Raw genomic sequence first — 17545 nt, forward strand, 5'->3', positions numbered from 1 at the left:
TTCACTTATTATACAGCTTTTTTTTGCTATGCAATCTTAGTTCTATGGAAGGGAATTGAAATATCATAAATAGAAGATTATAGATACTAATGAAAGAACTGGCCCAGAGGACAAAGATAGAGAACCAAATAGAGGTTATTTAAACACTTTGGTTTTTTGTTTTATAACTGGAACAAGACAAAAATCCAAGTGAATATGCAAGATTAACACAGTAATTATTTTAAAAATTGAAACCGAAAGGCAGTGGCTATAAAGCATCTATGCCACATTTGAGCAAACCATAAAGTAATACATCATAGTATATCAACGTTCCCAAAGTGGTTTTGTATTGCAAATGTAACTGTGAAGGAAAATGAAAGGATAGGGATGGCATGGTGGGTTAGTGCCAGGAACACCTGAGTGTGAATCCTGGCACTGCTACTGCTTTGCTTGCAGCTTTGCACAAATCATTGCTCATTCAGCTTTCCCATCTGCAAGATGAGCATGCTACCACTTACCTCCCTCACAGGCGCTGAGATGTTTAATTAAAGATTTGTACAATCTTCTGAGCAGGCTAAGTATTACTATGGAGCTGCCCAAATACACCCAAGCAGAACAGATACAATATAGAGGAAAAGGCAAATAGATTCACAACCAATTTCACCATTTATCTGGCAATAACTGTATTCAATGCAAGACACCAAATACAAATCTGAAATATGTTATTTATTAGGAAATTGTAAGGATTAGTGAAACAGCTGCTACAGATCGAACTAGCATCCCATGTGCTGATTTGTAGATCAAGTGTAATTTCTTCTGGATTAATCAATTGAAGCATCAAACATCAATTTATTTGATCCTCACTAATCCATAAATTTGAATGTAATAGAATGGAAAATCAGAACAAATACAACTAACAGTACATTAAGCTAGAGTGTCAATGTAGACTTTATGTATAGATTAAAAAAAAGGTTGACACCCAATTGAGGTGAGTACTTAACACGTTGCATACCTATAAATTACAGGCTGCTTAATAGTGGTGACTAGGCAAGGTCAGGCATCCAATATTACATATTTTCCTCAGAAAAAAAAATACTGACAAGCTACATAGTAGAACAGAAACAGAAAGACTATTTGGTGTTATAGATGAACTCATTTATCAGTCCTAACTCAGAGTACAGAGACAAATCACATGGATCTCTTTCTTTCCTCCACCATCCATCCAAGAAAGCTAATCAAAGCTGTACTCTTAAATGCAATAGAGCTGACCAGTGTAGCTCAGCAAGCGCTCAGCACGACTTGCACGTACAGACAGAGGAGCTGGTCACTTCAGGGCAAATTTTTCATACTAATGGGAAAATAGGAGGCGTTGTCAGGAATGCAATGTTTAAACTTTGCTGTGAGATGAGGTGTGTTTCTCTCACTCTGATCGGATATAAAAATGTAAACTTTTTTTTAAATTTTTTTTTTTTAAAATACAGGATTGTGGTCAACTGATCATTTTGGCCCAGATTCTGACCTCCTACCCCCATTACGTAGCCCCTTACTCCATGAAATAGTCTAATCAAATCCAAAAGAGATTAATTAAGGAGTAAACTACTATTCAATGTGAGCAATGGGGAACAGAATCTGGTTCTTAATAGCTAACTTCAGATTTTCTTTGATAATTTCTCTTGTTTATTTCATGGACATATGGCACAATAAACAATAACGTATTAAACTGCAGGCCAAGTAAGTTATAAAAATATATATATTTACAGAAAACAAAAGGTATCCAGAATCTCTCACGGGACATTTCTACTTTTGCAAACAAGTGTCTTATCCAAAAGAGTGACAATTTCAAGTGCTAATATTAACATGCCATAAAACACTGAAGTTAGTCATCGGCTAATATGAAAACAATGCTCTAGCTCAAGGTACAGTTATAAAATGTTGGGAGAAAACTTTTGTACTATCAATTCAACTATATATCTTGCATCTGTGTTGGAAGAAGGGTGGTGATTTGATTTCAACAGTTTCTATCTCAAATACAGAACATCTGATCCAACATACTCAGTTTATTTCTGGGGGCCTGAATAACCAGCTCAGTGAGGTAATAGCCAAAGACAACAGAGACTTAATGCAAAGTATTGATTTTGGTGCTGGTGATCCCTGCAGCCCCTCAAGAAATAATAAACCATTCAAACTGAAGTCTGAGAAAAATCAACTGGTCTAAAGGCCCTGAGGGTTTCTTGGTTTCATTTCCACTGTAAATAAACCGCAGGCAACAAGAATGCCTGCATTCAAACATCAGTTGTCCACTAGAAATGATTCATAATATAGAATTCCTCAGTAAAGACGTGACAGATTCAAGTAAATTGTTTTATTTCTCTAAAAAATAAACATTGGTCAATAGAATTCCAAGTTCTCTTTTAAAAAAAAATGTGGACTTTGAAGTGATAAGTCGCTCATGGGAATGCAAAATCTTGTAATTAATGTATGAATCAATTTGAAAAGGTCTATGGAAAATATTCAGGGTCCACGAACAAGTTATTTCTTTGTAAATTAAAAATCAGCTCATTTAGCAGAATAATGGGAGCAAGAATAATTGAATGGCTTGCTCAACTTCTATACCTTCAGATGGTCCTCTGTAGCCAGTCAGGCTCCACTGATGTCCCTTGGCTTTTGTTACATCTTCAGTCATATGACTTTTCATCCTATGGATTAACTTCACTGTGCAGCATGACCAACTTAGTCAAACGTCAGTGTGATACAGCCTTCCCTTCCTCCCCACCAAATTGCTTCCCAATTACTCATGCCCCTGCTTGCCAACAATTGAAAATACAAGCCTGCTGACTAGTGCAGTTTAAAAGACACAATTCAGCTTTCTCCTAGATTCATGGCAATGAATTGAGAAAAGAAACTGCAGAATGGAACTGGGCAAAGCTCCGGTTATAAGAGGAGTGGGGAACAGAATTACCAAGTACTTTTTGATATGTAGCAATTCTACAAATGTGACTAAAATAGGGACTTAATTTTTTTCCCACCTGACCAAAAGGAGAGAGGATTGATTAGTTCAGTTTAGGGACTCATCAGATCTGGGATTTTCAAGAGTCACTATATATAAAGACTTGCATTACACAGTGTATATTAAGGTTGAATTTGGGAAAGAACTGTACTTGGTTTCAAAAGTGAAACCTTTGAGCGCTACTTGTAAAAATCCAGTGTTAACTTTTCAAAAAGCAACAATGCTGTCACAGTTCTTTGGAAGTCAGAGTTTTTCCTCCCCCTAAGTTTTAGTTTAAGGAAGAGTGTGCCACATGGCATTTTCGAGTACATGCACAGCAGTCCCTTTGATAGTTGCTTAATCAACCTGCCAGACATGTAGAGATGGAAGCTGGCATTCATTGCAATTTTTCCACTCTGTATAGCTAAATAAAACACACACTGATGGCATAAAATAGAGTTATACTAAGAAAATAGATAAATAAAACTAGTGTACACGTAAAAATTATTAGCCTCCAGAAATGAGCTGTCCTTATACTCGTCCTTTCTCTTTCTCTTACTGGATATGTTGCTCATGTGTCTACTGATCAGATTTTCTAAGCAACATTTTAAAGACACATTGTTAGAAGTGTGACCTTCATGTGCACAAAACTAATCTGTTTCCTCTCTAAAATTTATGTTTTGTTTATTCCTGCATCTCATTACTTTTCATTAGTCATTCCTTTGTCTGTGACCTCTTACTCCATAACTACAACATAATTGCAGTGACATTTACATTCAGGGTCTCAGAATGATTTATGACTCAATTCTTAATGAATGAACATTCAGTGAAAGCATATCTGGCCATTCAGGGATTTGGAAAGAGCAGGAAGTTATCTCCGGCTTCAGGGAGCTGAGCAGGTATGTTGTACAAAGAGCCACAAAACTTCCATCTGAACAAAACCCAGAAACTTGAAACAACAGCAACAAAAATGTTTTGTAGTAGAATTTAAGAGGAAAGAGAAAGTGAATTCTTTTGATGCCTGTTTCCCATCCACCCCAATGATCTCTGTGCTTACACAGACCAGAGGACAGGCAGGTGCATTGTAATAAGCCAGAGGCCCCAGTAGCAACTCTACACAAACAGCCTGGCAGAGTTTCCATAACGTATATTCAAATTTTTCAGGTTCAGTCTCAACCATTTCTGACTACTTTGCACTAATACAAATATCAATCCCTGGGATGTTTCCTTTCCCACCTCTGTGCAAACTAACTACTAACTTTTTGGGGAGCGGGAGGGAGAAGTACAAGCATTTATTTATTTTGTAAGAGGAGTACTTACTATTACTTGAAAACAAGCATTTTAAAATGATGCAGCTATTTCAAGCTTTTCATAAGTGTATACCTACAGATGAGCAGGAAACTAAAAAACTGTCTACCCAACTTAGATTTCTGGAGTTCCTCTCCCGCACCTCTCCACCCCTCCGGTTCCATAACCTGCTCATTTCAAATCCCAATGGGATGCACTGCCAAGAAGATATTAAATATCCCTCCCTCTACTAAATGTTAATAAAAAACAGAAAAAAATGGTTTACTTTTTTCAGTTATCAGAACTATATTAAAAACCTTGTTACATGGAGTATTTACTTTTCACAATGTTTTTTAAATAAATAGCAAGGTCTCACTGAAATGAATGGAATGCCTGCACCATTGATTCAATAGGATTTTCCATAGTAATATACAGTCATATAGTGTAATATTGCATAAAGAAATACTTTGGATGAAAGATAATGTGGTTGCTGGTGCATCTTATGTGATAAAATCATCAACCCATGAACAGTTTGTGCAGTAGTGTCATTTACGCGTTATGTTTACTTTGCAAAGTCTAATTGACATCAACTGGGCACGTGCACAATTGATTTCAATGAAATGTTGCACAATAAGAATAACTTGCAAGATAACTGGGTACAAAGTTACTGCCTAGTAATAAGAATAATAAGGTCGATGGTGTAGCCAAAGGGTCTCACTTCTAGGCAGAAGCTTATTAGCCCTAAACAAGGGAAATTAACAACATTAAAAACAAACATTCTGACTTACAGTCATCAAGGTAATTCAGAGTTACAGCTGCCAACTCCATGTTTAAAAAGGAATGATGTGACTATTATTAGTTATAGGTTTCAGAACATTTACCTGGCATTATTTTCATGACTGATTTCTCTGGGCCAAACTTTTATTACTATTATTAAGTTTGACCAGTACTGAAAATGGTCCCATCACCACAATAGCCTCTTTTCAAACTCAAAGCTTAAAAACCAAGTGTTGAATGTAAACCAGCAATATAGGGTGCACCAGACAGGTTTTCCAATATAGGCCAATGAGAGCATCTATTTCCTGTAACTCACTCTACCATGCACGGGGATTGCAGCTTGCTTACTGTATGCAAGATAACTTACTATTCTGCAACCCTAACAGGACTAGGGGAAGCATAAACAGAGTGAGCTACTGACTGATTATTTTAATTCAATTTCTTTTGCTTTTGTTGGTTTAATCCACACCCTCATTATTTTACACAGAGTTTATTGTATCCAATACATTATAAAATTTAAAAAATTGTAGGAAAGCAGCAAATTCAAACTAGAGCAACTCTACCAAGTATTAATTCTGGTCCCATTGCAAAAACAAAAAACTAAACTCATTTAAAACCAAAAAAAAAGGTAACTTTTCACATCTGTGAGGGCAGACAAAAGTGTGTGACGTCTGTACAGACTATGTTTAAAATCTCTGTCAACTAGCTTTCACTGCAATGGATGGATGTTTCCTGAAGTCCTCCTGCCTGGTTACCTCTAAAAAGACACCGACATAAACCTCCAAACGCAAATAAACTTGATTCAAGACGTACACATGGGAAAGTGGATGGATCTCTGGTAATGGAAAATGTATCGGAGTACTTTGTCTCCCCCTGATGGTAATGGCTTGTTTACCGTTAAGTGGGCCTAAAGAAGGCCTAGGACACTTAATGGCTATCACAGCACCAACCCTACCTACCCATTTTTTTTCCTTCCTTTGTTTGCATTTCCTATCTTTTGACATATAATTACACCTTGAGGTTATTATTATTACTATTCCAAATGCTCCCGTATGAATTCAGGTGTGGTCTCTATATTTCATACAAAGGCGTCTTTATTCAATTTTAGTTCCAGGACTTGTTTGGTGTCCAAACTGCACATGTAACGTCCCTTTTTTGCATAAAGAAACATGTCCATTTAGTCCAGAGGCTCTTGCTTTATTCGAATGACGGAGGGTGCACGAGATGTCCTTCTGAGTTCTCGCCTCAGTACGTATTCACTGAATTGGGAAGAGTCCACCCCTCCTCCACATGAGCCAACAATCTCAAATCCTCTTTGCTGCAACCTCTCAAGTACCTGCAAAGAGAGTAAATAAATGTAAAAATAAACAACAAAAAACCAAGACTGCTACTATTGGTGAAGGATGATCAACTTGCAGTAGGCAGACTGTGACCTTCTGTAAACTGTGATCCAGGTGAAGAACAAATAACGCACAGCTCTGCTAACAGACTTTGCTAGAATGTCTTAATTAGTAGATTTCCTTTAGATACCATTGCATTTCCCACCCCCCAAACTTTCTAATGCATTAAAAAAAAAAAAAAAAAAAAAAAGAGGTTACTTACCTTCCAGTAACTTGAGTTCTTCAATTTGTTTTGTCCCTATGGGTGCTCCACCATAGAACGTGTGTGCGCCCATGCACTATCAACCAGAGATTTGAATCGACAGTGTCCGCGGGTCTGCACTTGATCACCTATGCGTCCTTGTGCTCCAGAGTGAAGATGTATAGGGAGGAGTGAACCCACTGCTGCTACAGTTCCTTCTCAACTACAGAGTCGGAGACTCTGCAGCTGATGGGAAGGAGGGCGGGAGGTGAAGCACGACCTCTGGAGCTGAACGCCCCTTGGGAAGCCAATAGTATTGAGAGAACCTTCATGAAGACCCGTGGGGCCATGGAGAGTTAGAAGGGAAGGACATGGTATTGATAGTGTTCTGAGCTGAAGATGTAATGTAGAAAACGTTTCTGGGAAGGGTGCATAGCAATGGGAAAATACATGTCTTGAATGTCAAGGGTAGTAAACCATCCCCCCAGATTCAAGGATGGGATTATGATAGCCAGAGTCATCATTCTCAAGTGCTGCAAAAGAATGTAGGTGATTAGTGGGCTTTGGAAACGAGGGCTTGTTACTGCTCCCTCTTGTCCTGTGGCAAGTGATCAATAAAACGAGTACATTTTGAATAGTTGTTGAAGTCATATTTTGGCATCAGGGCATGACAATTTGTTACTCAAAATTGAAGAGCAGCGGACGAGTGACTCTTCCTGCTGAGGTCTAGGCATTGAGCCTCTTTGTCAGAAGGTGTTAATCTTGAGTGAGTTTGGCGGTTTTTCTTGTTGACTGCATCCACCACAAGGGAGCTGGGGGAGGGGGGTTTGAGGGAAGAAATACTCAAGCCCTTTCACTCATACATAATATTTTTGTCTGTCCATTTGAAGGTATGTGCAAGAGTGGCAGGGATCTGCCATAATTTACAGGCTAGAAACAAGAGCGCCTCATTAATAGGCAGAACTATCTTACTTGGGGGTCGGGGAGGGGAACGCATGGAATGTCCAGAGAGGGCTGAGATACTTGTACCTCCTCTGAGGAGATTTGAAGAGATTCTGCAGGTGGCTTCATTAGGTCCCGGAATACCGTAAAATTGACAGCATAGGAGGGTGTTGGTGGTGGCAGCATCACTGCACCATTGGGGAGGAGGACTTGTGTGAGGAAGTGTCTCCTCTTCTGCAGGTAGCTCCTGAATGTCCTCCAATATTGAGGAGAAATGTGGTACTAGGGACTGTTGCTGCCATGCCAATTGTTGTTTCAGCACCTGTGGGAAGCCCAAAATGGCTTTTTCTGGGCAGGAACCCTACAGAATTGGTGCCCTTAAGAGGTCCAGGGATTCCAATAAGGTGGGTAAGGGGAGAGTCCCCAGGGATATTCGTGTTCTAAAAGCCCAGAGTGCCTTCTGGGCTCTGGTGATTTCTTGCTGGGATACACTTCAAGCAGCGTGGGATGGTAAGTTAAGGAAGAGCCCTGCCCAGACATTTCAGAGTCTGAGACAGCATCCCATGTCCAGAACTGGAGCTCTTGGTGTTGTTGTCGGAGACAGTGCTGGGGGCTATGAGGGCACTGGAAGATGGGTGAGTATTGGGAGCCCGACTCCTAGCGCGAGATGAAAGGAGGAGATAACCGGTGGACATATCGATATCAGCAGGTAACTTCTCTCAGTGCCCCTTAAGAGGTAGGGACTCCAGTTCCTCTGAGATAAGCAGACCCTCCTGCAAGAAGAACCGCTAGGGTGCCAGAGGCCTCTGGCAATGGGCAGTCGGAACTGGGAGCGGCACCGAAGCTCTAGCTGGGGACGAGAAGTGGGGGCTGTTGACGTCAGTGATGAAGTGGCCACCGAAATGTTATTTCTATGCTCCGAGTGCATGCCACCCAAAGTTAATGGTACTAGTGAGGGAGCAGAGGCTTGAAAGGGCTCTATATGACTTCTTGGAGGGCTTTTGTACCAGTGCCTCAGATTATCCTGAGTTTTTGGATTTAGATGAGTTGCGATGTCAAGACGGTGCTGGGGAAGGTGCTTATCAGAACTGTTTGCTGGCAGGCTAATCTGAACAGGACCTCTGCTTAGGTGGTACCGAGGCCTCGGTGCCAATGTCTGTTCAAGCCTTGGAGGTACTCATTATGGGACATGAGGTCTCCCTGGGATCCATTCTAAGGAGGTGAACTACCCTTTTTTCTGGAGGTTCTCTCACAAGAAAGGCTCTCTTTTCTTAGAGTGCTTCATTTCTGAAACAACCTCAGTCACTTCCGAAGTATTGGGGGGAGGGGAGAAAGGAATCTGACCCCACAGACCTTAAGGAGTGTGCCATGAGGAGAAGCTTCAATCTTGCCTCCCTTTCTTTGTGAAACATGCTTTTAATCCCCGTGCATCTTTGCACTTGGATGCGATGTGAGAGTCTTTGAGACACCAAAGACAGCTAGAATGCTTGTCAGTCTGATGAAAATTCTACTATAGGTCTGGCAGGATTTGAATCCTGGAGGCACTGGCATACCCCAGAAGTTAAGCCAATGAGGAAGGCCAAGGAATCAATGCTAAGGAACCCGGGATGGAGGCAGTCACAAACACACACAAATTTGTGCAAAATTAAAAAAGGAAAGCAAATATTGAAACAAAAACAAAACAAATACTGAGTAAATAAAACAACAGAAATAGCTTCCAGGAAGCAGTGGACATCTCAGTTGTTCCGTCTCAAGTGGCCAGCATTTGGGAAGGAACTGGAGTGGTGGTGGGTCTGCTCCTCCCTACATACCATTGTTCTGAAGCACAAGATTGTGTAGTGTGCAGGCGCGGACCCATAGAACATTGCGGATTCAAATCTCTGGTTGAGAGTGCAGGGGTGTGCACACATCTCACAGTGGAGCATCCATAGGGACATATACTTGAAGAAGAAGAAGAATTACTTCAGAAAAATTATTCCTAATCTGTCTTTAACTGAATTGATCTCATCTGACCTGGTCACTGAGTGTTACATAGGTAGCATAGTGATGGGTGAGTGGGAGAGGAAAATTTGTAGGCTTAATTTAGAATTTTTTGCAGATACAAGTATCTGTGTCTAAAGCATTGCACGGGTGCATCTAAATAAAATAACAACAAAGGTATTGATGAAAATTCCAGAACTGAAAGGTACTTTACCTCCAAAACACTTGTTGAATATGGTGCAGTTGCTAAAAGAAGAAAATTCCTTACTGTCACCAATCCAGGGGATGAGGGAGATAACACTGCAACTGACCAGTTTATTACAAACTTCCTCTAGATCTGCTAAAATTTATCTCCCAGGGTTCCTCAGCCATTTCATGACAGATTTATTTTACACCAAGGCTACTCACTTTATGTACTATTGCTTCTCATTATTTCAGAATAAAATGGAAGAAATATCCAAAGAAGAACAGGAAGAAATCAGCACGTTTCCATGGACCCTGAAATACATATGCCCATTTTCTCAGAAGCAGACACATGTCCTCATTGATGTTTCTTCATAGAGCAGGAAGAAAGAATAGATCTCACATCCAACACAAAGCATGTATGGCAACACAACACATGCCTGAGTGTGTTCCTGATCAAACACAAAAGACTTGACTAACACTGGAGAAACTGCATAGTTTTCAGAGTAATTTGTTTCAGCAATGTTTGTTCTTTTGCAAGGATGTTTGGAAAAGATACATGTGAAATAATTTGAGGAAGTCAGCCCTAAACTGTGGAACTAAACTTATTCTTACTAGCCACCTCAAAGTCTCCAATTGCTTTTGCCCACTGAAACCTTTTGGAGTTAAGGTAAAGAGAGTCAGTCCATTGGCACAAAATCAATCATTGGTTTACTTTTAAAATGATGTACTCATGACTTCGTACCTGAACTGAGTTGAGGTGACAGTATCCATTCAATGGAAACCTGATGACATGGGTGGAGTCGTGATTCCAGCCAGCATTGACGGAATTACACATCACGTCGCCAATTTCTGGAAAAACTTCTTCTATCAAAGATTTATCGCCACTCAGTGTAATCCTCTCTCCAAGATCTGGAGCAACACGCACCACCAAGCACTCGCAGGACCTTGAAAAACGGCTAGTCTCCCGATCCTGTTTCCACCTTTCCATTTCACCTAGCATGGGCTGAAGCTGAAAATACTTTGCCTCTTCATATAGCAAACTGTAGTCCTGAAAGATATATATTTTACTGTGCACAACTAAATAAGATGCATTGTGAATATACAGTAACTGCTTATGTGTACGGTTATTCTGGCAAAGAGGCTAGGATAGCTCGAGAGTTGAAACCCCTTCTACACGTTTCATAATTACTACATACACAGTTAAGGAACAAGCAAAAACGGTCTCTTAAAATCTACTGCCTGAAATAATACCTAGAAAAAAGCTTTGTACCTCCATTTTTTTTGACGTGTGTATTATGGACCACATCAGATTGTCCCAGTCCACCTTTCTCTAAATGTTTATCCCCATAGTGATGTCATAAAATGACGCCCTCACTGAACAGATGGAACAGAACTAAATCAGGATTCAGAAAATCCATCATTAGGATCCATCATGTCTTACAGCAATACTAGCAGGCACAGTAACAGGTATAAGCATGTAAATGAGGAAGACGGCAATGTTTTTAAAAGTAAAATGATTCAGATATTTGCATAATGATTTGCATATATTACTCCATTTTAAAAATTAAGTATTTTGAATATATCCCTATTTGTCTACAGTATTGTTTCTGCTATGTTGCCTCAAACACAATAGAAAATGCATTCTGAAGCATAGCAAGTATAGAAATTATTTAGAACTGATGCTCTTAAGTTTGCTTGCTTCCAAATTTTACATTTCTGTTTTGCTGTTGCTGTATTTTTTTTTTTTTTTTTTTAGTTTAACGCATGAATGTGGGGAAAAAAGTGTCTGTATGAAGAAAACCAATGTGAGAATCAGGGAAGATAGAGGAATGTAATGACAACAAAGGAGCAGTAGTAACAAGGTCTATATTGCACTGAAATTGAGCAATAGACTTAATGCTTAATAGGCACATGATAAATGGATAATTGTCCAGCTGCGTTTATAATTAAATGAGAGTCATCAACTAACCCGAGCATCTGTCCTGAAGAGGGAGAGCTATTTGTTTTAAACATGCGTCTTTGTAGAAGACTCAAAATGTGACTGGAAGGGACCTTCTGAACACCACAGTGAATGTGCTGTTAAGAGCTGTTCTTTTAAAATTTTCAGCAGAATTATAATATAATTATATATTAAACTACTCTGCAAGAGTGAACTATTAATGTTATGAAGAAGGCAGCCTTTAGACATCTATGTTACTTAGGTGGGTCTATACTAGTCATGAATAAAAAAGGATACGTGTATTGATACCAGAGATTATTCAAAAGGTTGCTGCAATACAGCTCTTAAACTGAAACTAATGTTCATTTCACCAGTCAGGCAAATTAATTTTCTTACTACATAGACAATTACGGCCAGATTTTCAAAAGAACTCAACATGTTACATGCTTTTAAAGATGAACAAAAGGTTATAGAACATTCTAAACTGCCTTACATGTTACCTTTCCTATCCCATCCTAATGTCATGCCTCCTTATGTAAACTAATGGCGGGACACACTGCATACTCAGATGTACATTCACAGGGAGAAAGGATGATAAAGATTCCTTCTGAGCTGATCTGTGGCCTGCAGCTTGCATTTCACTGACAACCCTCCCCCCCCCCCCCCCCCCCCCAGGAAGTTCTAAGATTTTCACTATTTTCATTAAAAGATCTCGCTCTCTCTCTCAAAAAGAGCTTAGTCCAGACTGATAAATATCTGGCTTAGATAATGAGGTTGCAAGAATTCACCCTTGATTTCTCAGCTAAGACACTAAGAACGAGTCACATGTGTGTCTCTCAGGGGTTAAGGGAAAATGAAACTCTGCAGTTCACCCATTATACACATTTTAACGTTATTTACTTTTGGCTGTCAGGACTCGCATCACTCTTCCAGTGTCAGCCTGTGATCACAGGACAGAGTCCTTTTAATTGAAGGAGAAGAAGGAGAATTGATGGGGAACCCTCTGCAGAGGTCATATAGTTTAATGCATAAGCATGCATACTATGCTACGGTCAGGAAGGCAACATTTAGCATTAATACCGTTCAAGAAAAGGCCAACAGATATCACTTTAGTGAGACAAAGCTTACTTCTGCCAAGTGACTAAAAGCATTGTTAAATGCTCCAAAACCCACTCCTGCCTCATAGACTATTTTAATTACACTCCCAAATTATCTCCTCTGAGGAGGCGAGACATTTGCAGAATAATTTCAAACACACTTAAGTCACTTAAAATCTCACCTTGAAATCATCAGGAATTAGGAGTTTTGATGTTCGTAGAAAATTCAAGATATATCTGAACATTTGCCCATCTCTGTCAATGAAATAGTGCTGCTTGAGACTGTCCAAAACAATGGGCTCCGTGCCATCAAAAAGCCTTCCAATTCTGGAGAGGAAAAGAGGCGAACACCAAGGTCAAATTACAAACCACATTTTAGCCATTAACCACCAACAGCTACTCACCTTGTTACCGAATAGTAGCACTGCTACAGAAGAGAAGGCCACCCAACAGCCTGATTTTGCACCCCCTCACACTGCAGAAAACTCATTCACATGAACAGTTCAATGGCTTCAATGTAGTAAGCTCTTTGACTTCAGTAGGACTATTTTTGCACATAACTATTACTCAATGTAAAGGCTGCAGATTCTGGCCTTTAAGGAATGCTACTGCTTACTAGGGAGAGCTACATAACAGAAACGGAAACTTCAAGACACGTCTGTTAAACCATGTACAATTAAATAAATTATAAAAATAGTAGGTGAGGAGATTTCATAGTAGAAATTTAATGTGATTGTAGCAGGTGTCTATTAGCTTGTTCTAAAGTTATGGGCACTTTTGTCCACCTTTATAACACCCCCCTCTCCCAAATCTCATGTGCTTAATCTTCCTGCAACATTAACCTTTAGGTCTGAAATTGTCTAGGGTGACCAGACAGTGAATGTGAAAAATTGGGATCGGGTGGGAGGTAATAGGAGCCTATATAAAAAAAAAGACCCAAAAATCGGGACTGTCCCTATACAATTTGGACATCTAGCCACCCTATCTAGGTTTGGTGTCTAAGGAAAAGATTTTTTGGGGGGGGGGGGGGGGGGGGAGAGGGGTGTAAAGTTTGAACTAAATCCCTCATGCTGTTTTTGAAATTTTTTCAAAGAGAAAGAGAGTGAGTGCACATGTCCATACATTTAATCACTAAAACTCACCTAAGGGCACTTTTGTGAACAGGGCTGCATCAAATATTGCATAAGTCTGAAATGTCACATGGACAGTTTTCAGGGAGGAGGTCGGGGCTTTGCTTGATTTGGGATCCCACAATTTTAGAGCCTTGTTGCAATTTGCTATACTGTATTCTGCAAATTCTACCTTTTCATTTTCTTAACTGTCATACAGGGGGTGACACCAATTGAAACAATATTAGTTTCTAAATCAATATAGTTAAATTGGAACAAAAACTCTGTACATATGGCCAAAGTTTCTTTTTCCAGTTGGAACATACAGTCACCACAATGTAAACTACAGAGACTGTTTTCATACTAAAATAGTAATAGAGGGAACAAACCCCCTCCCCCAAACTATTAGATCTCAAATAACTTCCATTGTTGCATGTAATGTTGTTTTAGATGTGTTAGTTCCTGGATATTAGAGAGACAAGGTGGGTGAAGTAGTATCTTTAATTGGACTAACGTCTGCTGGTCCAATAAAGAAAAGGTCTGCATAAGCTCAAAAGTGCATGTCTTCCCCAACAGAAGTTGGTCCAATAAAAGATATTTCCTCATTCACCTTGTTTCTCTAGATCATGGGCGGACAAACTTTTTGGCCTGAGGGCCGCATCGGGTTTTGTAAATTGTATGGAGGGCTGATTAGGGGAGGGGGGTCGTGGCTCGGCCCCCACATCCTATCTGCCTCCCCCCCGCCCCCGAGACTCCTATCCCCCCTGTTCCCTGACATGCCCCCCCCCGGACTCCTGCCCCATCCACACACCCCTTCTCTCTGTCCCCTGACTGCCCCTGGAACCCTTGCCCCTGACTGCCCCCCGCCACCCCATCCAACACCCCCTCCTTCCTGACTGCCCCCTCCGGGACCCCTGCCCCCATTCAACCCCCTGTTCCTCCCCCCGACCCCTATCCACACCCTAGCCCCCTGAGCACCACCCCGAACTCCCCTGCCCTCTATCCAAGGTCCCGTGCTCCCTGCCCCCTTACCGGGCTGCCTGGAGCACCGGTGGCTGGCAGTGCTACAGCCACACCGCCCGGCTGGAGCTGGGCCACGCTGCCGCCGCCACCACGCAGCACAGAGCACCGGGTCAGGCCTGGATCTGCAGCTGCGCTGCCCCAGGAGCTCACAGCCCCACCGCCCAGAGCATTGTGTTGGAGCCAGCGAGCTGAGGCTGCGGGGGAGGGAGGACAGCGGGGGAGGGGCCAGTGGCTAGCCTCCCGTGCCAGGAGCTCGGGGGCCGGGCAGGACGGTTCCACGGGCCAGATGTGGCCCACGGGCCGTAGTTTGCCCACCTCTGCTCTAGATAACAAATAAGACAGAAACAGTGTAAGCATTTCATGATCGTAACCCACATTTAAAATCTGCATCTATTCCATTTCAAAATTATGAAAAGAGCAATAAACTGACTTTAAAATGAATCACATACCAGTATAGAATAAGTAGCAAATATCTCAGTGACATGCACTATATTCAGTTTAGGATTCAAACTTAACCTACTCTTTCGGAGATGACAACTTGAAGAAAAACAGAGGACCATTAACCTCAGATGGTCATTTAAAATTTTGCAGGAAATGCCCTAGGCTGAGGTAATCATTGTTATTACAGTTGGGTGAATAATTTGTAACAGATAACTTACTGAATGCATTTCACTTCTTTCTCTTTGAAGAAAGATTGCACGATGGGAATAAAATTAAATTATTTTTTAAAAATTATATTTTTAATTTAAAATCAGTTTTTTATTTTAAATTGGATTTCTTAATTTAAAGAAAATACATTTTTCTTTTTAAAATTAACTAATTTAAAATTACATCTATATTAATACCTAAACTTACTATAATCTACTAAAATCTCAAATTAAATAAAAAAAATATTCAACAGAACACGTTTGCTGGCAAAATTTTAAAGAAAGTCAAACTACTGAACTACTAGAAGCTAAGTGCCAGAAACCAGAATTTACCTAAATGCTCAACAAGCTTGTGGCAGCAGTAGCCTCTTCTGCAGGCACAGAGAGAATATTTTCTTCATTTCAGTTTATTCAACTATTTCAGTTTAATATTTAATTCATTTAAAGTTGAGAAAGCAATTTGGAGCTGAGAAAGCAGGAAAGTTTGTTTTCCTTTTCTAATCTATGAATAAAAACTAGATATGAGAGGATCAGATCTACTAGTTCTAAAATCTTGAAGGACATGGCGACCAGAAACAAATCAGTTCAGTTTACTAACAAATACTTCCTTTATTTAATACATCAGTTTTAAACACAAAGTATGTTTTGATAAACACTTTTCCCCTTCTGTATTCAGCAGATTTAAGGTAGTTTTACTTAATAAAAAAAAATTAAAATGCTGTTTTGCATTTTGATTGAATTTCAGTTTCTACCAAATACAGCTTAGCATAAATCATGAGTAAAAAATTTAGTCATTATCTAGTAAATAAGAAATGTGTCATTCACCATCTTTTAACACAATAAAATTGTGAAAGTTAAGCATCTGAATAAAATATTAAGCTATATAATTGCTTGATATAGTGTGCATCCTCCTGGTTAGCAAAAAGAAGTACCAATTTAGTGTAAGATCTATATTTAGTTGCAAATCAATATGTTTGAATAATTATAAACCAAATGAGAATCAACCTTTGTTTCTGAAAATAGCTATGAAGTACAAATGTAAAGCAAGATTTGATTTAAATCAATCCACCCTGGGCTGCACACAGCAATTTTTTAGTCACAATTATTCAACAAACTTTTTCATGCATTTTATTTACTAAATGGCTCACTATTCAAAAATTCAAGTTACGACTGGTCACACAATATAGATTCTGTTCATTGATTTGATGAGCATAATTTACAACCAGGTTTGTGACCCTTGGCATGAAAGTATGCTGGTGAAAATATGCCTTTAAAACTCACTTTCATCAACATTTTGAGCCTGTGACCTTAGTATTCACACTGGAATGCAGAGTGTGTGTAAACATGGCTAAGTATAACTTGCTGAAGCCCGGTGACCCAAGGCCCACCACCTGAAGCCTTAGCAACTTAGCTTTGCAGGGTCCCATGTGGCGTGGGGACTTAGCTTCGCAGGGTCCCCTCTGGCTCTTACATGCAGAAAAACAGTTATGAGCTGTGGAGTTTTTATAGCATGTTTGGGGGGGGGGGCAGCTCAGAAGGAAAAAGGTTGAGAACCCCTGATCTAGGCCTGCTACAAAACACACAATACATGGTCCCTGCTCCAAAAAGCTTACAATTTGTCATCAAGGCAGTGCTCCCCCAGCCACCCTAAGTCCCATAACAGAAATTGCAAATTTTACTGTAAAGTAGTAATTAAAAAGTTATTTGCATGAAATTACACACACACACACACAAAATACCTAAACATTAAATATTGAAAGAGTGTAGGTAAGCCAAGAGCCATCCTTGAACAATGCTGTGAAGTTTTTGCACCTAAGGTTTGACTATATTAGAGTTTGAATAAACTAACTTTCCTTCACCCATAATGCAGCTTCTCCTTCTGCTTGGTCTGACATTGAAATTATAATGCTTAAATGACATCAGTCTGCTGGCATGAAACAGGATTGTGAAGTCGTGTTTATTATAATTTCACTTCCAAAGAAAGATTGGAAGATATGGTTTCCTCCCCACGC

At 39.9% G+C, this 17545-nt stretch overlaps 2 protein-coding genes across 10 annotated transcripts in view; one reads left to right on the forward strand and one right to left on the reverse strand.

The window, feature by feature from the left end:
• TAF4B (TATA-box binding protein associated factor 4b) overlaps positions 1 to 10653 on the forward strand; it is a 160115-nt gene extending 149462 nt beyond the window's left edge. The window contains exon 15 of the mRNA XM_065585403.1: positions 9971 to 10653. Coding sequence (XP_065441475.1) covers positions 9971 to 10093 — 123 coding nt within the window. The 3' untranslated portion in view covers positions 10094 to 10653. The remainder of the gene's footprint in view (positions 1 to 9970) is intronic.
• Positions 693 to 17545, reverse strand: part of KCTD1 (potassium channel tetramerization domain containing 1) — a 137657-nt gene continuing 120804 nt past the window's right edge. For 8 of the 9 annotated variants that reach the window (XM_065585408.1, XM_065585409.1, XM_065585412.1 and 5 more), the window contains exons 3-5: positions 12937 to 13081; positions 10461 to 10766; positions 693 to 6365 (exon numbers count right to left, since the gene is read on the reverse strand). In XM_065585408.1, coding sequence (XP_065441480.1) covers positions 6207 to 6365; positions 10461 to 10766; positions 12937 to 13081 — 610 coding nt within the window. In that variant the 3' untranslated portion in view covers positions 693 to 6206. Of the gene's footprint in view, positions 6366 to 10460; positions 10767 to 12936; positions 13082 to 14895; positions 15209 to 17545 lie in introns of all 9 variants that reach the window. The other variant, XR_010598835.1, reaches the window with a different exon arrangement.

The sequence above is a fragment of the Chrysemys picta genome, chromosome 2 (assembly GCF_011386835.1).
Source record: "Chrysemys picta bellii isolate R12L10 chromosome 2, ASM1138683v2, whole genome shotgun sequence".
Classification (NCBI taxonomy): Eukaryota; Metazoa; Chordata; order Testudines; family Emydidae; genus Chrysemys; species Chrysemys picta.